Source organism: Pteropus vampyrus, unplaced genomic scaffold, assembly GCF_000151845.1.
Source record: "Pteropus vampyrus isolate Shadow unplaced genomic scaffold, Pvam_2.0 Scaffold548, whole genome shotgun sequence".
Taxonomy (NCBI): Eukaryota; Metazoa; Chordata; class Mammalia; order Chiroptera; family Pteropodidae; genus Pteropus; species Pteropus vampyrus.
Window position 1 is genome coordinate 314855 of NW_011889329.1, and position 27931 is coordinate 342785.

General features: G+C 38.3%; 1 protein-coding gene across 1 annotated transcript in view; it reads left to right on the forward strand.

Moving 5' to 3' along the window:
* The window catches only part of PLAC1 (placenta specific 1), a 182299-nt gene extending 155384 nt beyond the window's left edge, over positions 1-26915 (forward strand). Inside the window, 1 exon segment of the mRNA XM_011383858.2 lies at positions 26219-26915. Coding sequence (XP_011382160.1) covers positions 26277-26915 — 639 coding nt within the window. The 5' untranslated portion in view covers positions 26219-26276.
* The last annotated feature ends 1016 nt before the right edge of the window (positions 26916-27931 follow it).

The following is a 27931-nucleotide window of genomic DNA, read 5'->3' on the forward strand; positions in this document are numbered from 1 at the left end:
AAATTCCACATATAAATGAACCCGCATAGTTCAAACCAGTACTGTTCAAGGGTCAACCGTATTTGAAAGTTGCTAAGATATTAGATCTTAAAATTTTTTGTCACAAGAAAAAAAAGATTTGTAACTATGTATGATGACAGATGTTAACTAGACTTACTGTGGTGATCATTTGCAATGTATGCAAATATCAAATAATTGTTATACACCTGAAATTAATGTAATTTTTGTGTCATTTATATCTCAATTTAAAAAAATTACTTCCAGGTCCTACACAATCTACAACACTACCCAATCTCTACCTTCTTAACAAATCTCTCTTGACAAATCTCTTCTTGACAACTCCAGCCCACACTGCTGCCTCTCTTCTGGCTTCATACAGCAATTTAGTCTGTGCCACACAATTCAGTTTAGCACCTGTAATTCAAGGGCAATTAGCATTTTTTTCAGCAGCATTCATTAATGCAACAAGCATAAATTGAGTGTGTACCATATAACAGGTCCTGAGATGGAGAATTCATTTGTCTTGTCTGCCCAACTAGATATTAAATACCCTGAGAGGAGAGGCTATGGCTTTCTCTATAGCCTATTAAACACCCATTGAGGTCTGAGCACATATTGAAGACTTTTTTTTGTTCATGAGAAGAACAGATTTAGGGAATCTGTCACCAGCTCTGCAGCTGGAGAATTTCAGGGAAGCCTTAATCTATGGTTCTGCTTCAGCTTCTCACAAGTCGTGTGGGTACGATCCACTCAGTCAATGAAGACAGCATATTAAAAGATGACTTTTTTAACACCATACCTTAAGAAATAAGTGATGAGATTTTACTAATAATAGATATGAGATCCAATAAGTCAACTGAAGACTTCTGCCTCCAAAAAGATGGAGTAGATGTACTTTTATGTATTCTTCTCACTAAGTACAGCTAAAAACCCTGGATATTATATAAAAACAAATTTAAGAAGACCAATAAAGGTAGAGAGAAGGCAGACTGGCTAAGGACTTTAGGCACCAAAGAATGGTGGTGAGTTCCCTAGGTTTTCTTTTTGTCTCACTTATCCCAGACTGGCTGCTGAAGAAGCCAATAATTCAGAAAGACAAGAAAAAATCCTGTTCTCTCTAGTCAAAGGACCAGGAAAGGGTCAGTATAGTAAGATAGAACAGTTTTAGACAAATACTGCTCTACTACAGCCAAATACCACAGGCAAAACTGTGACCCTAACCCTCACTCATGCCAGCAAATGCCAAGTGGGAAACCTGATGTTCTACCCCAATCTGGCAGTAATCTAGAGTCTCATTACATGATACCCAAAACAAAGAATATTCAACTGAAAATCATTCATCATAGCAAGAACTAGGAAGATCTCTAACTGAATGAAAAAAAAGACAATCAATAGGTGCCAAAAGTAAAATAACGGAGATATTAGAGTTATCTTACAATGATTTTGATGCAGCTATCATATAAATGCTTCGGTGAACAAATAAAAAGAATAGAAAGTCTCAGCAAAGAAACATAAAGTCTTAGCATTAATGAACTTGAAGATATAACTCTAGAAATTATACACAGAGAAAATAGACTGGAAAAAAATGAAAAGAGCCTGAGGGACCTGTGGAACTATAGTGAAAAAATATAATATTCATATCACTGGAGTTCCAGGAAGGGAGAAGAAAGAGAAGCTGAAAAGTATTTGAAAAAATAATGGCTTAAATTTTCCAAATTTGGGAAAAGATACAAACCTGCATATTCATAAAGCCGAATGCCCAAAGTAGACTCAAAGAAGTTCACACTAAGACACATCACAGTCAAAATTCTGAACATTAAAGACAAAGGTAAAAAAAAAACAGGGAAACAATGTTTTGAATAAGGGGTTGGCACAATTTTCAAGTTCTGAAAGACAAGAACGGCCAGCCCAGATTCCTATATCCTACTAAAATATCCTTCAGGGATGAAAGAGAAATCAAGGCATTTTTAGATGAGAAAAACTAAGAATCTATCACCATCATACCTACCTTAAATATAGCTAAAGGAAATTATCTAAACAGAAAGCAAATTAAAGAAGAAATCTTGAAACACAGTAAGCAAAAACATTAATAAATCCAATAGACTTTCCTTCCCCTCTTGAGTCTTCAAAATTATATTTGATGGTTGATGCAAAAATTATAACACTGTCTGATATGGTTCTAAATGTATATAAAGGAAACATTTAAGACAATTATATTATTAACTGAGGAAGGTAAAGGGACATAAATGAAAGTAAGTTATATACTCAAAACCATGACAGATAAATCAAAATGATATTCAAAAAATATTCAAGTAACCAATAGGAAGGCAGAAAAAGAAAACAGAGTAATCCAAAACAGAAAAAAATAAAATGGTAGACTTAGACCCTAATATATCAATAATTGCATTAAATGTAAATGGTCTAAATACACCCATTAGAGCATGGAGATTGTGGAGTGGATGAAAAATCATGACCCAATGATAAGCACTCTACAAGAAACTCACTTCGAATATAATTAAATAGGGAGATTGAAAGTAAAGGGTTAGAAAGATATATCATGCTAATATTAATAAAAAGAAAGCATGAGTGTCAATATTAATATCAGATAGACTTCAGAGTAAAGAAAATACCAGAGACAAAGAGGGACGTTATGATATATGATAATAACATAATAAAAGGATCAATCCTTCAATGAATTGAATTTTTTCTTTATATATATAAAAAAAAATAGACATATTGGAGAGGGGAGGGGGGAGAGAGAGAGCTTTTCAGAAATTGGTTCATGCAACTATGGAGGCTAGTAAGTCCAAATCTGTAGGTCAGGCCAGCAGGCTGGAGACCCATGGAAGGGTTGATATTGCTGCTCACATCTGAAGGCGGTCTGTTGGAGAAATCCATCCTTAGGTCAATCTTCTTCTTAAGGCCTTCAACTGATTGGATGAGGCCCACCTATATAGTGGAGGATAATCTGCCTTACTCAAAGTCTATTGAATAAATGTTAATATTAAAATATATATATATATATATATATATATATATATATATATATATATTATATTCACAGAAACACCCAGATGTGTTTCACCAAATATCTGGGTACCATGGCCCAGCCAAGTCGACACATAAAATAAACCATCACAAACCATATCCTAAGTCTCATAACTTATACAAAAATTAACTCAAAATGGATCATTAACTTAAATGTAAAACTATATAACATTAAGAAATAAACCTAGGAGAATTTCTTTGGAACCTAGAGCTAGGCAAAAAGTGCTGAGACTTGATACCAAAAGTACAATGTAGAAAAGGGAAAATCAACAAATTAGAACTAATCAAAATTTAAAACTTACATGTTGTGAAAAACCTTATTAAGAAGATAAAAAGGAAAGCTACAGAGTGGGAGAAAATATTTGAAAACCACACAAGTGACAAATGACCTATATCTAGAATATATAAAGAACTTTTAAAAACTCTACAATTAAAAAAAAGTCTTATCAGAAAATGGGCAAAGTACATGAAGATACATTTCACCAGAAAAGAAATACAGATGGCAAATACATGCAAAGACATTCACTGTCATTAACCATTAGGAGAATACAAATTTGGAACACAATTAGATGTTACTACACACCTATTAGAATAGCTGAAATACAAAATAGTGACAATACCAAATGCTGGTGAGAATAGAGAAACTGGATCTCTCAGCTATTGCTGGTGGTAATGTGAAATGCTACAACTACTCTGGAAAATAGTTTGGCAGTTTCTTATAAAACTAAATATGCAATTAACATAGGACCCAGACATCATACTCCTGGGCATTTATCCCAGAGAAATGAAAACTAACATCCACATAAGATCTTGTACATGAATGTTTATAGCAGCTTTACTTGCATTTATTTATTTATTTATTCAATTATAGTTGACATTTAATATTATTTTATATTAGTTTCAGGTGTACAGCATAGTGTTTAGACATTTATATAACTTACAAAGTGATCACCCTGATAACTCTAGTACCCATATGACACCATACATAGTTATTACAATATTATTGATTATATTTCTTATGCTGAACTTTACATCCCAATGACTATTTTCTGGTACTTCTTAATCCTTCACCTTTTTCAGCCAGCCCCCCGAACCCCTCTCCTTTCTGGCAAATATCAGTATCGTTCTCTATATCTATGAGTCTGTTTCTATTTTTTTGTTTGTTTGTTTGTTTTGTTCTTTAAATTCCACATATAAGTGAGATAATATTTGTCTTTCTCTGTCTGACTTATTTCACTTAGCATAATACCCTCTAGGTCCATCCATGTTGTTGCAAATGGTAAGATTGCATTTTTTTATGGCCGAGTAATACTCCATTGTACACCACCAATTCTTTATCTAATCATCTATTCATCAACACGTAGGTTGCTTCCATATCTTGGCTATTGTGAATAATGCTCTACAATGAGCATAGGGGTGCATATATCTTTTCAAATAGTGTTTTGAATTTCTTCAGATAAATGCCCAGAAGTGGAATTGCTAGGTCACGAGGCAGTATTATTTTTAATTTTTTGTGGAACCTCCAAACTGGTTTCCACAGAGGCTGCACCAATTTGCAATCCCAGCAACAGTGCATGAGGGTTCCCTTTTCTCAGCATCCTTACCAACACTTGTTGATTTATTGATGATAGCCATTCTGTCAGGTGTGAAGCCATATCTCATTGTGGTTTTAATTTGCATTTACTGATGATTAGTGACATTGAGCATCTTTTCATATGTCTATTGGCCATTTGCATGTCTACTTTGGAGAAATACCTATTCAGGTCCTCTGGCCAATTTTTAATTGGAGTGCTTGGTTTTTTTTTTTGGTGTTGAGTTGTGTGAGTTCCTTATAAATTTTGAATATTAACCCCTTATCGGATGTATCATTGGCAAGTATCTTCTCTCATTCAGTAGATTGTCTTTTTGTTTTGTTGATGGTTTCCTTTGCTGTGCAAAAACTTTTTAGTCAGATGTAGTCTCATTTGTTTATTTTTTTCTTATGTTTCCCTTGCCTAAGAAGATATATCAGAGAAAAATATTACTAAAAACAATGTCAGAGAGTTTACTGCCTATGTTTTCTTCTAGGAGTGTTATGGTTTTGAGTCTTACATTTAAGTCTTTAATCCATTTTGAGTTTATTCTTGTATATGGTGTAAAGAGATGGTCTAGTTTTTTTTTTTTGCATGTATCTGTCCAGTTTTCCCCAACACCATTTATCGAATAGACTCTTTGCTCCATTGTATATTCTTGCCTCCTTTGTCATAGATTAAATGACCATATAGGTATAGATTTATTTCTGGGCTCTCTAGTCTGTTCCATTGAACTATGTGTCTTTTTTTATGCCAGTACCATGCTGTTTTGATTACTGTAGTCTTATAGTATACTTTGATATCAGGTATTGTGATACCTCCAACTTTGTTCTTCTTTCTCAAGATTGCTGTGTCTATTCAGGTCTGTTGTGGTTCCATATAAATTTTAGGATTATTTGTTCTAGTTCTATGAAAAATGCCATCGGTATTTTCATAGGAATTGCATTGAATCTATGTATTGTTTTGGGTTGTATGGCCATTTTAACAATGTTAATTGTTTCTATTAATGAGCATGGTATATGCTTCCATTTATTTGTATTGTCTTCAATTTCTTTCTTCTGTAGCAGCTTTATTTGTAGTAGTCAAAACCTGAAAACAATCAAATTGTCTTTTGTTAGGTCAATAGTTAAACTGTGGTACAATGAAAAGGAATGGAATGTGGTATTATAAAAAAGGAATGGACAACTTGGATGGACCTCAAGGATATTATTCTGAATGGCAAAATAGTTTGCATAAACCTCTCCACCCCTTACTCTCCATCCACCCACCCCCATCACTCCAAATTGCAAACATTCTAAATTTAGTTCCCTAGGATTCAAGAGACAAATTGGCCAGAAGAAGCACCCCAGGTGATTTCGATTTAGTGGCAGTGTATGAGGAGTGGCAGTCTCTAAGGCAATGTTTTGTTAAATATTATTGTTATCATCCCACATCTACAAGACACATACTTGCACACACGCGCACACACGCACACGCACACGCACACACACACAGACACACACACTCTTAAGATGACAGAATTTTCATTCAGGGAGATTCCTGCCTTTATTGACTCATTTAAAAAGATAAAGACTCACTTGAGCTGTGCTCAGATGAGGGGAAAAGGTGATGGCTGGTAGTAGCATAAGGAAAAGAGTAGCAGGGAAGGGAATATAAAACTGACAAGAGTTGCAGGGAGAGGATTGTGCTGACCTGTGCTCTAGCTCTGTAGCTTTGGTCTTGGCCATTCTGATGACACGTGGTCACTGTCTTCCTCATCTGCATCCCCATTTCTGAGTCTGAGAATTGATATGAAAATGTTTCTTCTTCAGGGAGGCTCTTTCAGACCTTAGAGTGTATAGATCCCTGTGTTACACACTATTACAACACTTGAACCTAACCTTGGCATCATTTATTACAATTGTAATTATATGTTTTCAAGATTAACTATTAATGTTAAATAATAATGCATGAGTTTCTACTTAATGTGTCTCCCATTTGAGACTGTAAACTATGAATGTCGGAACCCTGTCTTAGCTTACTTTTGTATATTCCCAGCACCAAACACAGTGCTGGTCTATGGATGGATGAATGAAGGCAAGTAGCTAGGCCATGACTGAATTAAACAGTTACTTAAAATCATATTAAGGAAACTTCGTATTTATTTTCTCTCTTACAAGGAAAACCATTACTTATCCCGTTTATCACATTGGATAAGACTGAATAGATACAGAGATGCTCTGTAGTAAAAAGCACTGTTAAACTACATGGGCTAATGATAAAAAAGCAATGGCTTTCTCCCCTTTGAGTTTTGGGAGCCTACTGTACATTCTTTAAGGCATGAAATCTCAAGCCCTGGATGTATCATGTATGAAAATGTGGACATCAACACTACGTGTCCACCAATGAACACTAACAATATGTCAGCACTGCATTTACAGCTCCACAAGGCTTGCCTCATTTTATCTGCCATGGGGTGTGATTTCTTTCCACCCACCAAAGATCCCTTCAGATCATCTAGTAGAGCCTGGGGTTTGATGGAACCATTTGCTATGTTAGAGTGCTGATACCTACCCAGGCTAATTAAGGACTGGTAGATATCAAAAATTATGGTTTCCATTACTTGTATTTATTTTCCCCAAGGGAAAAACTGAGTCGGGAATGCACAAAAGATTTAAACTTCTACTTTAGAATCCGAATGTTCTTCTTCATGTTTCTCCAGGTTTCCCATTCCCTATCACTCACATTGGAGCCCTCTTACCAGCCAGTAAGGAAACACGATTCTTCCGATAGAAGGAATTAGAGTATGCAGATGTTACACATCAGGACATTTCAGGGACAAATCCAACCTGTTTAGACTTTAACACATAAACTTGCCTTTTCTTCTCAATATACCATAATTCCACCCCCGTCACCTCGTCCCAAGTCCCTTAGGGGAAACAAGGTCCTTGCTAGCTGAGTTCCACATTCAGTCCCCAAGTCACGGTGAACACTACTCTCTGCACAGCCACCTGACAGCAGAGCTATTGCTCAACCCCCATTAAGTCAACTTCTTCCCAAACTACTCTTCTGCTTTCTGCTGCTCTTGGTTGAATTCATCCCAAGTTTCTCCTCCTTTCCTATAGCCTATGCTTTCCACATCCTTGAGGATTCTTCAAGCTCCACTCTCCCCTGGCTGATCATACTCTGGTTAGAACCTTTTATGACAGTGCCCTCCCCTACACCTGTTCTTGGCCTTCATTCATTCCACCCTTGTTTGGTTTCCATGCTCTCTATCTCTGGAAATGGTCCTTTACCAGCAAGTGGCAATCACCAAACATCCGCAGGTTCTTGAAATCACCTTAGTCTTCACTGCAAATAGGGTCTAATTCCAGTACACACAGAATGGGAGAGGTTATAGGGAAATGGTGTGCAAGATATTAATATTACTGAGTTTTAGAACAGAGGAGTTTCCAGCAAAATAGCTAGATCTGGCAGTGGCTAATCAAACATAAACAACAAAAATCTACTCAAGGGCATTTTTGTAACCCTTTCCTATGTTCATTCTTTTTGTATATGAACCTTATTCAAAGTACTCTGAAAAAGAATACAAGAACCAGAACCATACAAATTGGGCTTTCCTGGGCTCCACTACACTTTTTAAGGAGGGAAAATACTGTACCAGTTCATAAAAACAAGAAATATGTTGACGGTTGCTTTATTCTGCATGAAACTTATCGTTTTTTATTGCTTGGAGATTAAGAAAGGAGAATAAAAGGACAACCTCATTGATTTTAATGCCTGATCCTTCTCCACTCTATCTGCCACACTGAAACCTAGTGGGTCTCATAAATAACCTGATGAAGCCCAAAAGCCAAGACAGAGGCCATTGTAAGTAGCACTTAAATGAAGTGCTAGAAAAGGGGAAATTGGGAAGCATCTTGCTGGTGCCATCCTCTCACCCTTTGCCATTCTGTGCTGTGCCAGATCCCTCTCTTCATGAAATTTTTGAAGGGAACTGAGGGATTTAAGCGCTAGCCCTATCAGAGCAACTGTGTCCTAACAGGATCCACAAGGGAGGCTTCATGAGAGAATGTCTGGTTTCTGTGGAAAGAGAACCATCCTTAGTTCTACTTTCTTGCCAGGGGTGATTCGTGGGCACAAATCATATAAACTCTCTGGGACTCAGTTTCCTGCTGCCTAACATGGAGATGATAACAGTGCCTACCTCAGAATGTTGTGAAGATAAAATGAGGCAAGCCTTGTGGAGCTGTAAATGCAGTGCTGGCATATTGTTAATGTTCAATAAGTGTTAGAGATGAGAAGGAGGGAGCAAGGAGGGCAGAAAGGAGTAAAAGGAGAGGGAGAAAGTCACATGATGACCTTGGGTTCCACTAGAAAGAAGGGGCCTGGCAGCAGGGGAGTCTCTCTCCTTTCCCTGCAACTCTCCCTTTCCCAACCCAATTCAATGCTTGTTTCACAAACCCTTAGGTTTAACAGCTGATACTGTGTTCTTAAGTTCACAGCTGTGCTGTCCTGTGAACCTGGGTGGAATGTTGCTCTCGCCTTCCTGAAATTACAAAATTATTTTAAGGGGAATAAAGTACATTTTTTTTTTCAAAATGAAGGCTGAGCTTGTATTTGCTCACAGTGAATTTTAAAATTCAGAAGATGATAAGTTTGTTTACTAAACATGTATGCCTTTCGTAAACAGATGCCTTTCCCCCCTCCCACTGCTGTGGGCTCCAGAAGCAGGGTGGGCAGTGGGGTATGAAAATGCAAGTTGTTGGTCTGGACCCCAAAATTATTTACAGAGCACATGATTTACTGTCAGAATAAAAAAGGTTTTTAACAGAAATAGGAAAATCTTAGATACTCTCTATGTATACAAACCTTTCCAACAGTTATGAAAAGACATCTTAAACTTTAAATGAAAGCCTTGTTGGCAGTACATTCTTATCACTAAGGTCCATCAAAGCATCATATTGAGGGGAAGAAGGTCCTGAAATCTCAGTAATACTGACTCCGGAAGTAGGCAAGGGTCCTTCTTTGTACCCTTGGTTCACTCTCCTACTCTTTGTGCATCTAATGTCAAAGCATAAGCTGGTAGCATATACCAGAAGATAGAATACGACCAGCATCAGGTCAACTTGAACAGTTCTGTACAGAAGTCCAACTTTAAATTCTACCCTCCATAGAAGTAGTTCCCTTCCTGCAGCTGCTCTCCACCAGCTGCCTAGCCAGCTGCCATTCAGCCAAAATTACCCTCACCTCAGGGTCCCTTCCACACCCTTTGGAGGCTTATTCACTGACCCAGTAGCTGGAATTGCCCACATTGGATGTCAGCTCTGGTTTCACCAATATACAATAAAAGGGCAACTTATAGATACCCCTCCTTCTCAGCATGTGTGGAATGAGATAAAAAACAAGCTTGCTGAGTCAGACCCCATGAACCAGATCAAGCCTGAGATGATGTCAATGTGGAACCAATCAAGAAGTTACAAGTGTTAGAAAGGACTGGGTTAACAGTTCTCTTTAAAATATATATATTTTAAAAAATTTAACCATATCACAAATAGAGTGGAATCCTACACTCTTTTTCCAATTACTTGTTGTTTTGATGGGTTTTTTTTGGGGGGGGGGGATTTCGCCTGTTTTTGTGTCATTTGCAGAATATGTGGATACCGAGAGATTGGGTATGAAATTGAGGCTCAGAGCTTTCAGGGAGCAAGAGGTAAGGAATCAAGGATTCAGGATCCGAGTCACTGTTGCTTCTGTGGTGAGAGGTTGTCACACAGGCAGTGAGGTACATATTAATTTTCCAGCAATGTAGTTTGAAAATCAGCACATCAAATGAAATATTTAACACCAAGGAAAAGCCAAATGCATATTCTGCATATATGTCCTTAAGGGATATTTTTATGGAAGGGAATCTTATTTGAAACAAATGTCAGAACAGAAGTTGAGCCTATGAAAGGGACTGAGAAGCCATGGCACATAACGTTTTAAAATGTTGCCATAGCAGAGGACCTGAAAAGACACTTCTCCCAAGACATACCAATGCCCAACAAACATATGAAAAGATGCTCAACATTGCTACCTATTAGGGAAGTGCAAATCAAACCCACAATGAGATACCAATCTCACATGTGTTAGAATAACTATCTTCAACAGGACAAGTAATAACAAGTGTTGGAGAAGTTGTGGGGGAAAAGGAACCCTCATACACTGCTGAAGGGAATGTAAATTGGTACAGCCACTATGGAAAACAGTATGGAGGTTCTTCCAAAAACTAAGAATTGATTTACTGTATGATGCAGCAATCCCTCTTCTGGGTATTTACCCAAAGAACCCGAAAACATTTAAACATTTACCTGCAAAGATATATGCACCCCGATGTTCATAGAAGCATTATTCACAGTGGCCAGGACATGAAAACAACCAAAGTGTCCTATGATAGGTGATTGGGTAAAGAAGCTGTGGTGTGTGTGTGTATGTATATATATGTATATACATACACACACACATACACACACGCACACACACACACACACACACACACACACACAATGGAGTATTACTCAGCCATAAGAAGAGATGAAATACTGCCATTTGTGACGATATGGATGGATCTTGAGATAATCATGCTAAGCAAAATAAGTCAGACAGAAAAAGTTGAAAACCATGTGATTTCTCCAAGATGTGGGATATAAAACTGAAAACAACAAATGCACAAGACAAACAGAGACTGAGGAACACAGACAACAATTTAGTGGTTACCAAAGGAAAGGAGGGAGGGAGGAGGCAGATAAGGATAAAGGGGTCAAATATATGGTGACAGAAAGAAATCTAACTGGGTGGTGAATACAGAATGCAATATATATGACGTGCTGTTGAATTGTACACTTGAAACGTATTTGATTTAATTACTGTCACTCCAATAAGTTTTTATTTAAAAAAGCCTTCAAAAATATTGCCTATAAAAATATAATCTTCAGTCTCAATCCCTTCCATGGTTAGCATGCCCGTTCAATGCTCATAGTGTTGATTTACCTGTATGTACAGGTGTCCTTATTCTTTGGCACATCATTCATGGAAAAACCTGGTAGTCATATTGCTTAAATGTATAGAATAAAAATGGAAGTGGACTAGTGGATCTGTCACCCAGTACCCCACTGCTTGGTCTCAGGACAAGAAGGTAATCTCACAACGATGGATGGGATTTTACCTGAGTATCCCTTGAGAAACTTCCTAAGGCCAGCATTAGAATGTTTTCTGCACACAGCTGAGAGAGTCAAGGTTTCAGAACCCAAAGTTGGGGGAGCCTGATCCACCCCCAAGCTTCAGTCTGGGTATCTTGAATAGGTTTGAAGGGTATTGCCTTGTAATCTGTGCAAAGGGAAGGAGAGAATTGAGATTGGCCACAATCCATGGCCAGGGAAGGCTCCTGAGATAAAAAGATGTTGTGGAGGCATAGTCAGGAAAAGTTTGCCACGACTCTCATGTCTTTCTCTTCCCTTCCCATATGCCTGCCTGCCAGCTCTCTTTTTTCATTAATTTGAACGTACATTCCTCAAGTATTTACCGAACACCTATTTCAGGCATAAGCCTGGGCTAGCCAAGGCAGGAGTATACAGAAGACGTTTGTTTTCTCCTCTCCCTCTCAATGGGTCTTCTCTCCTCTCTCTCCCCATAATTCAGTGGTAACAGGGCTGGATAGAGGGATATCCAAAATTTGTCCCTGTAGGAGACATCTGTGCCAGGAATTTCCGGCAACCCCTGAGAAGAGTGGCAGATTGATGAGACTCTAGTTGGGACTAACAAGAAGATGGAGGGAGGTGGAGTGCAAGAAACCCTGCAGCTGGGCTGTCTGCCCAAGCCTATTCTATAGCTCCCATTTATGAGGCACATGATCTGTGCCAGGCTCTGTACGTGCACTTTCTCATACCTCATTCAATACTTCGGTCCTATGAGGTAGTTATTATAACTGGCTCGGTTGTATATGAGGAAACTGAGGCCAGGAGGGAGAAGTGACTTACTTAAGATCACACAGCTAGGAAGCAACGGAGCCCCAATTCAAACTTAGTCTATATATTTCCAATGCCCAGGCATTTTAAAAAACCTCAAATATGGTTTCAGTGTAAGCACAGCAATAGATTAGGAGGTTCTCAAAGATATTATGAACCCTGTTTCAATGTGGTTTACTTGAGTTTCTATATTCAACAATATAGTTTTAACAATACCTAACATTTACTGAGCACTTATGTGTCAGGAATGAATACAGTTTTTCACTCATGGTCTCATTTAATCATCACAACAACCCTATGAAGAATTATTATTATTATTATTATTCCTCATTTCACAAATGAGGAAAACAATATATAGAAAGTAACATGCCCAAGGTTAGACAGCTAGTAAAAACAGTCCAGTTTCATTCCAGGTTTTTCTGACAAATCAAAGCCACTCAGCTACTAGACTTTCCTGCCTTGAGCCCTCCAGTGCCTCATTATTTTAAAGAGTCTTTCCTCAGACTTTCTACCCACCCCTTTTCTGTCCATAGAAATGTGTCCATATAAATCTCATCCACTTCTTTCTATTAGGTGACCGAAGTCATTGTCTCCTCTATAACCTCCTCACCAAGACCACTTATTATTCCCAATATCTAATTATGCAAGCCTAGAGATCCCAAAGATATTACTAACACCAAATATCCAGTTGCCCTTATAAGTTAGTGGAATCTTAAGAAGAAAAGTAAAACCATAAATCCTTGTATTTAGAAATAATAAATGCTACTTAAAATTTGGTTAAAAAAAAAAAAACAGATCTACCATCTCCCACAAATAAAATCTCTAAAAGTAAGGCAAAAAAGAAGTCCTCCTCCCCGAAACTTAGTTCATTTTATAAATAATGATAAGGTGGCCCTTTTGAAAGTGTTGCTTATTCAAGAGACTCAGAATTTAAACATACATTACTGGTAATGGGGTGTGTTCCTAATGACCATATCCCTTGATAAAGACAGTCCTTCCTATTTCCTTAATTATCTCCCCTCCCCTGGTTCTGTAGCAGCCATTTTGTGCCAAGAGTTTCTTTTTCCACTTTCCAAGGAAGCAAAAAACAAGGAATGTTTCTCTTATGTCTCAAACTCCTGTCTGGGTCATGCCCTTTGAGTACTTACTCTATTTCAGCTCCTACCTCTAGGCAGTAAGAAAAATTACTCTGAACAACTCATAGAATGAGCACCTGCTTCAATTATTGCCCCAATGTGAAAACACTAATCCCTGGGCTTAGGAGAGGTTCGCCTTCCACAGAAAATAGTCAGGCCATTCTAATGGGTCAGCACTGCTTAGTTTAATACCCCAGTCTTGATTTCTAACAGGTGGGCACTACAGTTGTTCAACTCTTATTATGAGCCAGAGCATGGCTCAAACAATGTAAGATTCTTCATAGAGTCTGAGAAAATGCCACATGGTATTTTTGGGAAAAATAAGCTCAATCCCTTTCTCCAGCATCTCAAGCTAATGGCTTTGACCAGGAATGAAGAGTGCCCAGCCCTGCTGACTTTCTTTATATCCACTAAGTGGGTTCTTTTTTAAAGTGACTTTTGTCACAGCAGTAGGGCTGTGTAGTTCTGGTTATTTAGAACATGGTACTAATGAAAAGTCACCTACTGACTCTACCATTTGGCTATCTGTATCCACCCCCACCCCCATCCAAACTCTGTTTGGAGCTTCACAAACATTCAGGCTTGGTAAATGAAGCCCAGCTTTCTTTTTAAAGACAGAACAAAATCAGAAAGAGACACAATCTCTATCTTCAGGGTAGAGTTCGAATTATGTGAATCCCCGCTATTGTAACAAATGTAAGAGTTACAGAATGCATGAGACCCTTTTTCTTTTCAGAAAGATTTATTGGGTAAGCTTACAGGCCACTCTTCACAATTCATGGTTGCCATATTTGGTGGCTTTACACAGAAGCCATATACATTCCCCTTGTCAAAATAGATTGGGAAACCCAGACTATATGGCGTGTTCTGGGTATGCATGCAGCTCGCGGAATAAATGTGGTACATTGAAATCATGAATGACTGCTTGCTCTCAAGAAGTCTAAAATATAAGGAGTAATATAATGTAAACAGTAATCTAGAATTATCTTCTCTAAGTGCCTCTGAATTTCTGTCTCTCATTTATTGCCTCCTTTTCCCCTTGATTTCTCCTGCTTGAAAGCTATTAATTTCCCCAACTCCCCATCACCCTAGACTCTGATCCCCATAAACAACCTAAGCCTCTTTTTTATGTCTTCTTTTTTAAATGCCTTCCTAGTGTTTACTCTCTTAACATTGGCATATACTAGAAAGAAAACTATGGAAGTACTATAAGCATGGCAGATGTTTTCAATCCTGTTTTTGCCACTTACTAGCTTTGTATCTTTAGTGAGTTTTCTAACCTTTCTGATCCTCAATCTATTCTATATATTGGGCTGTTAATAACAGTAACTATCACACAAGGTTACTGTGAGGATTAAGTGGGATATTGCACATAAAGCCCCTTAGCACAGTGCTTCAGTAAGTGTTTGTTTCCTTCCTTCCTTCTTCAGGGGAATTTTAGTTTCTAGAGTCAGGCAGCTGCCTATAATGATGGCCTTGTCTAATGTGTGGGCTCAGTTTCTTTGTTCCCATAACTTAGGAGTAAAAAGAATACTTTAAAAAGTGTTAGGGGACAGGGAAAGCACAAAGTACACACTCAGCTGGCATCTCACTGGTTCTGCCCTCTCTAGCCTGTGAATATTTTATTCTTCCTCTAGTCTTTTTCACGTCCTGGGCTATTTTAGAAAGCTTAGTCTCTGCCCCTCACTGCCATTTGCCATCTTAGAGCTTTGCTCAGCTTTCTCCAGCTGTGGGAAGTTGCTCCCAGAGGCCCTCTGTACTTTGGTTTGTTTAGCTCCCTTGGCTGAGTTTAAGAGTCACTTCTACTACCTCTTCTAAATAACTTGGCCATCAGACATTGAAGTAAAAGTCACCATGGATCTTGAGCAGTAGTCCATAGGTCAAGCCACTTCAGAACTTTCCATACTGATTAACTCATAATGTCTTGCAATTTTGTCTAAGTTGTAAAGGGGCAGAGAAGACAGGCAGGCTGGTGTAAAGTCCTGAGGCCCAAATTGGGCCCACATTTCCACAGCTTTAACATGTGATGCCTATTTTGGGGGACCTTATGCGAGAGCTGCGAGGATCAAGGAAAATAATAGGAAAAAGCACACCCTATTGGGAGGGGGGTGGGGATCTCTATATAAATAAGGATGTCCATATTTTTTAAAATGCCTTATTTTTCAGATTTGTTGCTATATGTGACCCACATACATTCAAAGAAACTTAAAATCCTTGGATTCTGCAATTGCTTAAAACATTGCAAAGAAGCATAAACATAGGGGAGAGTGTCGTTACTACTACTCCTTTCCACGGTAAATAGAAAATTTGTATACTTTTGAGCACTCACCCTGTAGCTGTGCTAGGGCCTCCGTAGATAGTAGTTCCAAGGAACAGAGCCACAGCCTTCTCAGTCTAATGCAAGAAGTTTGTAAAGAAAACTCCTGATGCAGGGCTTCCAGAGATCATGTTGCTTAGAAAGGACATGTCAGCCCCCCATGATTTAGAGCCAGGCAGTAAGCCCCATTTTGAGGACAGATGACCCCCTGCTTTTCAAAAGTTTACTTTCTACCACTTCGTTTTTATGAAAGATCTACATTAGTACCTTTTTTCTTTAACCTTAAGAAATCTGAAGAGGATTTTTGCCTTTCTGAAAAAAAAAAAGGCATAAAGAAGAAATGGCATTCAGCATTTATTTTGCAGCATGAACCCCAAGCAGCAAAAGTGGCCCTGCCAAGCTCTTTTCCCCAGAACTACACTCAACATCTCAACATCAAGCCACCATAGTTTTCAACTGTGTCTCTGAGCATCTGGGCTTTATCTTGATTTATTTTGTGCATCCATTAGCAAGATGTGTCCTAAGGTAATTGCTTCTTCACTTTGGCTCTTTCAGCTTATGAAAGGTTTCATAGGAATGCTCTACTTTCAGATAGTGGAGGAAGGGGGTGAGTAGGTATTTTTGTCTATATCATGACTCATTTTCCCTTCTCTCCTGCCACCTTCCCCTTGTAATTGCCACCAGTATCACTAAGCTCCAATCACAATAAAAACCTGGCTGAGGGTCAGGTCCTTATTAGACAGTATTATATCGTCTTTTATATATTAGGAAGACCTATATAAGTAACTTATGCATGCATGCATAATGTGCTTATTCTCCCATGCCTGTGTTCTTAGTATATGTGCTAGTTATGAACATATTATGATTATGGTACACAATTACGAGGACATTATGAAGTATGATATAGTATGAACACATGCATGGGAATACACATACATGCCATTCTGTGACAGAACCTTAAAGACCCTCTAATGTAGCCACCCACATAGAACAGGAATTCCCTCTCCAGCCATCCTGACAAGTGGTCGTCCAGCCTCTCTACCTGAATGCCTGCAGAGAACCAAGGAAACTCAGTTCTTCACCAGGCTTCTTCATTCATGTTTGGACAACTTTTAGAGTTAGGAAAGTTTTCCTGATATCATACTAAAATCTCCTTCCCAAATTCTGTTTCTCCCATAGGTATCAAATACCAGCACCAGTACCCCTTTGATAGGCTCCTTTCTAACTTTTTGTCTTCGTTCCTTGTTGTCTCATCATCTTTCTAATTCCAAATGGAATTTATGGTTGTAGCAAGACATAGAGTCAGAACATTAAGAGTTGCAAGCTCTTATCTCAGGAAGGAGGCATGTGTGTCTGTTCAATTTGTTGGGGAACATATATTTATTAGTTTGCTAGGGCTGCTGTACAAAGTACCACAACCACGGTGGATTAAAACAATAGAAATTTATTCTCTCACAGTTCTGGAAGTTAAAAGTCCAAGATCAAGGTGTCAGCAGGACCATGCTCTCTTCATGGCTCTAGGAGAGGATCCTTCTTTGTCTTCTAGTTTCTGGTGATTGCTGACAATCCTCGGCATTCTTTGGCTTGTAAATGCATTGCTATAGTCACCTGGCTGTCTTCTCCCTGTGTGTCTTCACCTCATCTTTTCTCTGTGGTTGTCTCTGTGTCCAAACTTCCCCTTTTTGTTAGGACACCAATCATATTAGATTAGAGCCCACCCTAATGCCCTCATTTTAACTTAATTATCTCTTTAAAGACCCTATCTCCAAATAAGGTCACATTCCGAGGTACTGGAGGTTAGATCTTCAAGTATGAACTTTGGGGGACACAATTCAACATATATATTTGCATATATATACTCATGCACATATGTGTGTGTATGTGTGTGTATATATATGCATATATATGCATATATATATATATATATATATATATATATATATATATATATATATATATATATAGCCAAATGATGTAAGTTCAAAGTCTTGGCTCTCAAGAAAAATTTTAGAAGAGTCCTTTATTCTTTGTTAAGGGAAAGATATATTGGCAGCAGGAAGGGGACCTCATCTGTTTGTTGTTAATATATATTTTAACAGCATTATATATCACATATGTATATATTTTCAGATATAATAAAATAATAGGTCGACTTTTATATGTTTAACATTATATAGAATATATTCATTTAGAAATATTTATATATTATAATATATAAAGATGAACACAAGTTCAATCTATTATGTATATATTTTAAGCAAGTACTAAGTGCCTGAAGAAGATACCAAGCCAACACTCTGCCTCAAGTATTTTGATATTACTAAGATAAGGAGCTATCACACCCAAATCAAACCTTTGTTATATAAAAGGTGAAGATGAAACAAATGGAGAGTGATATTTACTAGTGAAATTTGATAGTTTATGTGGAAATAGGATCAGTTTCAAAGCACTTTGGGGAGCACTCTAGCTGGGAAATGCTGAAACAAAATCTGAAGTTGGTCTGGATCTCTCTCTCTCCATCTGGATTGGCAGAGCAGAGAGCCCAGCTCAGAGTAAGCCAAAGGTCAACTTGCAGTAGAAGAGACAACCTATCTTGCCTCCAACTTCCCCACAACTTCTGGCATTTTCTGATTTCTACCTCTGTGCTCAGAACCAGTCATGGACATGTATATGGGCTCTGAGGAGAAGCAGATATCCAGTCTGTGGTTTCAGTTCCTCTTTCTAGCTAAGGGAATCCATCCATGAGCAATTTCAGGGGGCTGTGTCCATTTGCCTCAGTCAACCCAGTGCCTCCAGCAGGCCCCTTCTAAGTATCCCATCGCCCCTCAGTACCTCATAGATCTGAGACCCAGTTCTGAATATGCTGTCTCTCTAAGCTGCCTGGACTTGACCTGGTGGGATCTGGGGCTTTCTGCTTCCTTGCCATGTAAAGCCAGTCCAGGAGAGAGTTGCATTTTGTTTTCTCCGTAAAGATTGACTTAACTTGCCTGAGACCATCAGAGTGGGGATAGCCTGCGAATCTATGGCTGAGTCCAGACATACTAACACTGGTTCTCTTTGGTTGTTTGACAGAAGGAGGATAGTGACCAGGGATGGGGGTTTAGTACAAGGAATGCTAGCTTCGTTTGGAGTGGCTGGCTAAGAGCTAATTGACAGAGCAGTGGGTCCATTGGGCTGGGAAGATGCAGAGCCCTTGGCATCTGCGAGCTCAGTGGGCAAGCAAGGAGACAAGTGGGGAGGTTGGAATCCTTGACAGGGGCCCTGAACTCTCTACCAAGAAAGACTTTACTGCTACCCCAGGCCTTCAACTGGGAGTTTGGGGAAGAAGTGGGGGAGGGGGTTAGCCAGTAACCAGATTCAGGCCCTTAGGGTCTAGACAAGGAGGCACAGAGGCAGCTGGTGATTTATGCTAGTCGTTTATCGATTCCTTTATTGTTTCATTTAATAAATATTTGCTGAGTACTTACTATGTACCAGATACTCTAGTAGTCTAAGACCTACTTCTTTAAGGAAGTTACAGTCCAAGGATTAAAGAATGAGAGAAAAATAGTAGGGATCAGAACAACAGCGGGAAACAGATTGGGGCTTTCTTTTTCTTTTTTATGTATACACCATGTTTTCTTTATTCATCTGTCAACAGACACTTAGGTTGTTTCCATATCTCATCTATTGTGAATAATGCTGCTATGAACATGGGGGTGTAGATATCTCTTTGAGATAGTGATTTCACTTCCAGATAAATACCCAGAAGTGGGATTGCTGAGTCATATGGTAGTTCTATTTAACTTTTTAAATTAAATTTATTGGGGTGACATTGGTTAATAAAATTAGGTTTCAAGTATACAATTCAATGATACATCATATGTATATTGCATTGTGTGTTCACCACTCAAAGTTAAATCTCCCATCACCATGTATTTTTTTGTTTGTTTGTTTTTAACAGTAAGGCATGTATATATTTACACTGTGTGTTCACCTCCCATAGTTAGATTTCTTTTTGTCACAACATATTTAACCCTCTTTACCCCATCTACCTCTCCCCTTCCCCCACCCCCTGCCCTCTGGTAACCACTAGTCTATGGGCTTTCTTTTCTCTGTAGTTCCGTGTATCTGTCCATCCATCTGCCTATTTCTCCCTCTCTCTCCCTCCGTGTGTGTGTGTGTGTGTGTGTGTGTGTGTGTGTGTGTGTAAGATTTGCTCTTCCCACAGTGTCCTGGCCGCAGAGCAATGCATCTTTACCTAGTCCAGTATGCACACATACCTCCAAAATTGTGAGCTCTTTAATAACAACCGATAGCCTTTCTATCAAAGGAACATTTTCTAAACCTTTTCTCCCTCTTGGGAGCCAAGGGATGGTGAATGGCCTCAGTCAGGGTGTGTACACACACACACACACACACACACACACACACACACACACACACACACAGGCACACATACACCCCAAGTAGCCAATTCTGGGTGGAGCATACATAAGGTAGCTTTGGGTTTTGGAAAGATTCATGTTGGTCAAGCAGTTAAAAATCAGGCAAACGGCCTGTAAAGTCAATTCTGGTTTGATTTGGATTTAAGCCATCCTTCAGCTAGGGCTATATGTGTGCACCTCACTTTAAGAAAACCCATATCCCAAAATCCCAGTTTTGTAAAGGAGGTAGGGATGTGCCTGACCATTTTTGGAAGCTGTCAAGAGGGCTCATTTATTGACACAGGTGTATCAAAGAAGTGGTGAAGCCCTTGAAGGAGCATCTGATTCAACCTTCTGCCTTCTAATGGTAACACCTGAAATCATCTCAGGTGAACAGGCCTTTATCTGGCTTGCACAGACTTCCAGAGACTCCTAATGGGTTAATGCAGCAGAGCTGCTTTGGAGTTGGGAGCTTGGCTCAGACAAAAACTTACCTTATTTTTTAAAATGGGAAGGGACTCCGGGGCTTTGTGGCAAAAGGTGTGGTTTTCTGAAAAGTCTAACTCAAATAAATTATTAAATTAAAGATAAACCGAATTAAGGGCATGCATTTAGGATTTTTCTTAGATTTTATGAAAATTATGAAATACATCCCTTTGTTCAACTTTAAGATTAAACTAATTCAGCTTCTCTGAACCAAAGGGAAGGGGTTCCCATGACCTGATATTTGCAAGTTCCACTAAAGTCCAGCTTTCTGTATTTATTTGGAAATACTTATGTTCACTCAGGGTATGGTTTACCCTTATTGTGGAGCCCTATTATGGTTTGATTTCATGTCTGACTATCACCTTTTAGTAACCAAATTTGCGATCCAGCAAAACCTTTTCTCTCTTACAAGGAGCTTGGGCTCTTATTTATTTCGCAACATTTATTTGTGCATGAGATGAACCATGACATTTAAACTATGCTTGATAGCTTAACAGATTATAAGAACAAAACCAGATGGCCCAAACAAAAATAATGCTTTGATTGCTTTCAAATTCAATGTCAAAAATTAAAAACAGCTTTCAAAAATCCTTGGCTTTTTTTCCAGAAATGACTTTGGATTATATATGCATATAAAATACATACACACACACACACACACACACACACACACACACACACACGACTTTCCCCCCCCCCCAAAAAAACTAGAAGCTTATAAACCAAAAATTTAACAATGGTTATTTTGAGGTTGTGAAGTGTTTTCTCTTTTTTTTCTTTTCTATATCTCCCAATTTTCTACAATTACTTTTAGAATCAGAAAAACATTTTTAATGACTACTTTTAGTTTAATTTTAATCAAGTCTTTTCTAGGTTGAGTCAAGGTGTTTTCCTCTGTTGAGAAAATGGACATTGTTAAACATTAGCAGTTCATAATTCTTCTTCCATGCAAAATGATGAATAACGTGCAGTTACTTTTCACACTGTGTTTCACCAGGCTGGAAAACTGAACCAGACCCAGATTCTTTAGAATTAAAGTAAATTCTACAAAAGCAGTTATTTCATTTTCTAACTCACTTTAATGTACCTTTGACATCATTAGTGTAATCGCAATCCTTACTTTCTTTGAGAGCAGTGAACCAACTAATTCTTTAAAACTCGGCTTGAAAAAGAACCTCAATTTAAAAAGGTTCCCAAACCTTGAGATAGTTTGCAGGCCAAAGTTAGAATGCGACTATTTGAATTTCTAAATTAAAGAGTTCACAAAGTGTTAGGATTCTTTTTTCCGGTCTTGTTTTAGAAAAGAATCTTTATTCCAACTCGGATTCATTTTTCTTCAAATCAGCTGCAAGAGAGCAAACAAACTTTGCTGCAAATCAAAGCCCTGACAGTTATATTTCCCTGAGATAATTGCATGTTGCTTTAGACTTTCCTTTTCCCCTCTGTTTCCTTTTGTTTTGACAACAAGATTCTGGGAAAACAATATACAAATGATAACTATGCTGTCATGAGTATACTGAATTTTAAAAATAAATAGCTGTCGACCCCAAAAGCTTCCAGGAGCCTATGGAGTGAGTTCTTTTTCCAAACCATTCCAAAACCAGATGTGGAAATGTTTAACTAATTCCCCTCCCCACTTCCCATGCAAAGAGTTCATATGTGTCTCTGACGACATCAGAGCAGATGGGGAGGCAAAAATCCTGTCTGCGTTCAAGGAGATTTGTGTTATACTTCTCAATTCACTCACCAACATCACAAAACAAATTTGGACTGAAGCTTTTGTCTCTTTTAAAAAGTTTTTTTCTTCCTAAGATGAAAAATTCTGTGTTTAGACCAATATCCAATCTCTTTCTTATAAGACATTAAGAAATAGTTTATATTCCCAGAATAAACTATTTCATGTTTTTTAAAAGTATTTATTAAGAAAGGCTTATTAAGAAGTTCTTGAAAAAAAAAACGAAGGAGAAACTCTGTTAAAGGAACTAACAGAAAATGTATATGCATAAACAACATTTAGAAAAAACAGAAAGTTACTGTACTCTGTAGCTGCTAGGAAAGCAAACATTTTGCATCCAGGTGTCATTAGCAGCTCTGGTTTTACTGGCCTCTCTATAGCTCAGTTCAGGATGGTATGTACCAACAGCTGAGCCCTGCTTGGCTATACAAATGCATCTAAACTCATTGCTTCTGGAATGTCCCACGGATAATTTGCAATCAAATCAAAATGGAGCTATGGTAATGCAAACCCTGAGACCTGCTTTCTGACAGCCCAGCTGCTTCTTCCAGAAGCTGGACAATAATCCCAAGGTGAGCTCTCCTTTATTTGTGTTTATTTCTTCCCCAGTTCTCAACTCCCCATAGCTCTGAAAATTTCTGGATACTTTAAGTAGGACTCTGTCCGCAGCTCTTGAAAAGCTGTGCACAGCCCCAACTATGGCTAAAAATATCTTCAGTTTGGCAACCCCACACAACTCACTCTTCTGACACCCCTTCTCATCTGTAGCCCCTCAGCATTCTTTTTCCTCTGCCCCCAGTAATCAGAGCCTACCTTCTCTTTCCCCTGTCCAAAATCCCATTCCACCAGCACATCTTAACTAGAAGTTTAAAAAGCTAAAGAAAAAAAAAGGAAAAAAAGCTGATTTGATGAATTCACACTGTGTTGTGAATGACTTATAAACATCTGCCACACACACACACACAGAGAGAGAGAGAGAGAGAGAGAGAGAGAGAGAGAGAGAGAGAGAGAGAGACCTTATACCTTCCCTGGGAAGTGCAGTGCAGACCGCAGGGAAATGAGACTTCCCAGTTTTGATGACCTATGCTAAGGAAAAAAGAGCAACTCTCCAAAGTATGGCACTGAACTGAGAGTTAGCAAGCTCATTAGTGAGGTAGTCTAAAAGATTGGTTGAGGGACAACTGTCTTGTTTCTCAGAGAATCTGGGCTTTTTATAACTATATGGATTATCCATGAGAGGGAAGAGGAGGAAGGAAGATAGGAAAGATGCTTGAGGGAGAGAGAGAAAATGGATGGCATATGAAACTGCCCGGACAAGAACACAGCCTTAAACTTGGGTCTCAGTTTTGGGTTTGAACAACAAAAATGGAATAGAAGGATTGTTTTTCTTGCCTATGGCAGGAACTATGTAAAGGAAAAGTTTTCGTTCAGGAAAAATAGGCCCAGGATGTGAGATGATGTTAAGGACAAAAGGAAAGAGAGAGAGAGAGAGAGAGCCACTCCTAAAGCGTACTCAGAATAAGATGGTCTTCTTTGCCAAGACAATGGTGCAGTAGTGATGCAGTGATTATCTCAGCTTCCAAAAGGAACCTCAGCAAATATCATGCATCATTCCAGAGCAAGTGCTTTGTTTATTTAACTGTTGAATCTTCATCCAAGACCAGCTGGCATCAGAATTTACTTGGTTTGTTGTTGTCGTTGTTATCGTTTTATCTTGTTTGTTTTTGTGAGGCGTAAAGGGTCGAGATTTTTGTGTATTGCCACTGCTTCTGTTTTTGCTTTGTGTAAAACAAAATAGTAGTTCTAGGAGAGATATTTCAGAATGAACAAAAAGGAAAGGAAAGAAACTGTGTGGACCCCTTAGGCTTCTCTTTACACCCCAACACCCCAGAGAGAATGAGGGGCCACAAATTAGAAAGTGAGAGATAGCAAGACCCATCTGTACCGATCAGATCAAGTGCCTGACTTAGAAATAAATCATTTCATCCAGGTCAGTGTGCTTTTCTAGTGGGTTCACATGCCATAGTTTCTAATAAAGAATGGAGCAAATTTATCAATATCAAAGGACGAGAAAGAGCTGTATTTTTGCACCTGGGGAAAGGGGAAGGAAATAAATGTCTTGCGATGCTTTTCAGCACAGAGCTGTGCACATAGTAGGCACTCAATAAATATTAGTCAAAGAATGAATTCATTTATGCAGGTGCTACTTAAATCAGCAGAGAACAAAAATAAAACCTTACACATATATATTCAATTCCTTTGAAATTAAGGTGCTTTTCTAGTATATGATTTAAAATTAAAGCTGAGTTGGACAATATTTGATGATGTTCCTCTTCCTTCCTTCTTCATTTGCCACCTCCTTCTGATGTGTTTTAGAAACTTGTTACCATTACTTTTTTTTCTCCACACTGCTCTGCCTGTCAGTTTTTAGGAAGTAAAAGGCAATAGGACTACAGGGTGGCCACAGAACTTCCCTTTGGAAAAGAAAAGACATGAAATGAAAAGCTAGTGAAAATAAAAGAATGTAAAGCCAATTATGTGATTCAATGAGGTGCCAACAATGGCCACAAAGAATATTTTAGAAAATACCTTGTTAATCAATGTGTAAAATGCAAACACAAGACCCCCTTTCTTTAATATAGGATGTCTGAGTAGTTTCATGTATAATATGGATCAAAATATATAAAATTAAAAACCAAAATGTTTTTTTGTTCCTGCAATTTCACTATTTTACAAGGTGTCCCAATTGCTATATCAAGGAATCTATTGGTCATAATGACTTATGATGCTACTGCTAGAGTTTTCGAAGCCTTCATTTGATCATTTTAAGGGAGCCACTCAGCAAAATTTTAATATTTGGTTGTCAGGAATAAACCACAATTTCTTCTTCGGTTTTTATTTAATTAAATTTGTTGCTAACCAAAAAAAGGCAATAGGGAAGAGTTTGTTAGTATGGCATATGGGAGGACACTGGGGCCATTATGGAAGAAAGTTCTGCCAACTTGAATTAAACTTTATCTCCTGTCTCCTTACTTAATGTTTGGCATGAAAACTGTTTTTGTTTTCTTCTTTGTTGGGGTTACACACAAAAGGATGCCACTCCTGATCGGTATAGACTCTCATTCTACATTTGAGGGATATGTGTTTTATACTAAAACAGCATATTAAAGTCACTTAAAGCAGCCATTATAGTCATCCATAAACATGGGAATTCCGACAATGAAGTTAAAATTCAGTTGTCTCTCACAAGAGAGAAAGTGTTTTCCTTTTCTTTTTTTCCTTGCTTCAGTTTGATTGAGGTATAATTGACAAATAAAATTGTAATTTAATCCTTGTGAAAGGATTTCCCCATCAAGTTAATTAACACATTACATATTTACCTTTTTTTTGTGTGTGAGAACATGTAAGTTCTATTCTCTTAAACTTTTTTTATGCTTTAAGAATGGCCTTTTGTTTTGTTTTGTTTAAATCATGATGTTTGAACTTTCGATAGGAAATAAGATGATTTGCCTTTTATGTTTTTGTGTATTCTAGAAACCCTCACCAGACAGCTTCCTGTTTCTTAAGAGTCATCACGTGATCAACTACAAAGATGAAAGTTTTCGAGTTGATAGGAGTAATGGTCATCCTCACCTCCGTGTTCTCAGCCTCTTCCGGACAAAATCCAATGACTGTACTATGCTCCACAGACTGGTTCATGGTCACGGTGCACCCCTTCATGTTGAACAACGACGTATATGTACACTTTCATGAGTTACACTTGGGCCTGGGTTGTCCTGTCAACCATGTTAAGCCACATATGTATCAGTTCACCTACCGTGTTACTGAATGTGGCATCAGGGCCAAGGCTGTCTCTCAGGATATGGTTATGTACAGCACGGAGATATACTACACTTCAAAGGGTACCTCATCTAAGTATGTGATCCCAGTGTCATGCACTGCCCCCCAGAATTCCCCATGGCTCACTATTCCTTACTCCATGAAAGGAGCCAGTGAGATAGTGACCACAACCCAAGACAGTGAGACATGCAATGAGGTGTTCACCTTGTCACAGTCTAGCCAAAGGCCCAACTGTGATTGTGCACCTTGAGTCTTCAGTGAAGAAGAGCATACCCAGGCTCCACATCGCCAAGCAGAGGCTCAGGAGGGCCATTCTGCACAGTCATCTTTCTTTGTGGTTATTTCTAGGGATTGGTTTCTTCACTCAGATGATCTGATTGAGTCCATGTGATTCCCAGTTTGGGGTCTCCTGTAGATACTCTTTCTAAAATTAGTACATAATGTTTACTAATATCGGGCAAATATGTGCTCATGTGGCCATCTCATGAGTGCTTTTGAGAAAGGGCAGCCCATGGTAACTTCATGAATAAAAATTTTTTGAAAACTTTATATCTTTTCAAAAGCAAAAATAAAATTCTGATGGCCTGAAATATCATCTGAGCATTTTTAATTTGTTTTTTTTGGGGGGGGGCATTTTTATTTAATAAACACATATATAGCTTTTACTATGGGCCAGACACTGTTCTAAGAGCTTTTCAAACATTAGTGCCTTGTCTTGTTTCTCTAAGATAACATTTCTTTTTTAAGGTCCCCCAACTGAATCCCTCCTTCTGTATCTTCATTTCACTTTTACTCTGCGGCATTCAAAATTAGTTCGTAGCTACACACCTTCTTAGTTTGATCTATGGCTATATCACTTTTCATCCATGGAAGGCATAGGTCGCACTAGTGATTTACAAACCACCAATGGTTCTAAGACTTTTGTTACAGACTGACAGTACTTTGAAAGGAGTTTTGTTCTCCAATTTATGTGATCAGAAAATTTTCACCTGTTTGGCTATTAGTTTTCTCAAAGACTTGGATGGTTAAAGGCAAATAAATGTATTTGACAAATCTGCATTGAATGCTACTACATTTCAGGCATTATTCTAAGCACTAAAGATATGGCAGTGTATAGGAACTAAATCTCAGAGAAATTGAGGTCACACAGCTAGTAAACAAATAAATAAGTAAATAAAGAAATTTAGATAGCTACAAATGCCATGAGGAACTAAAACAAGGTGATATGAGAAAAATTGGAGAAGGGTTTGGAGCAGTCAAGGAAGGCATCTGAGGACTTGTTATTTGAACTGAGTCTTGAATTTGAAGAAGGAGCCAGCCCTTGAATGATCTGAGAGAGAACATTCCAGATAGTAGAAGCATCTCATTTAATCCTCACCACAACCCTAAGAGAAGTACTCTTATTAT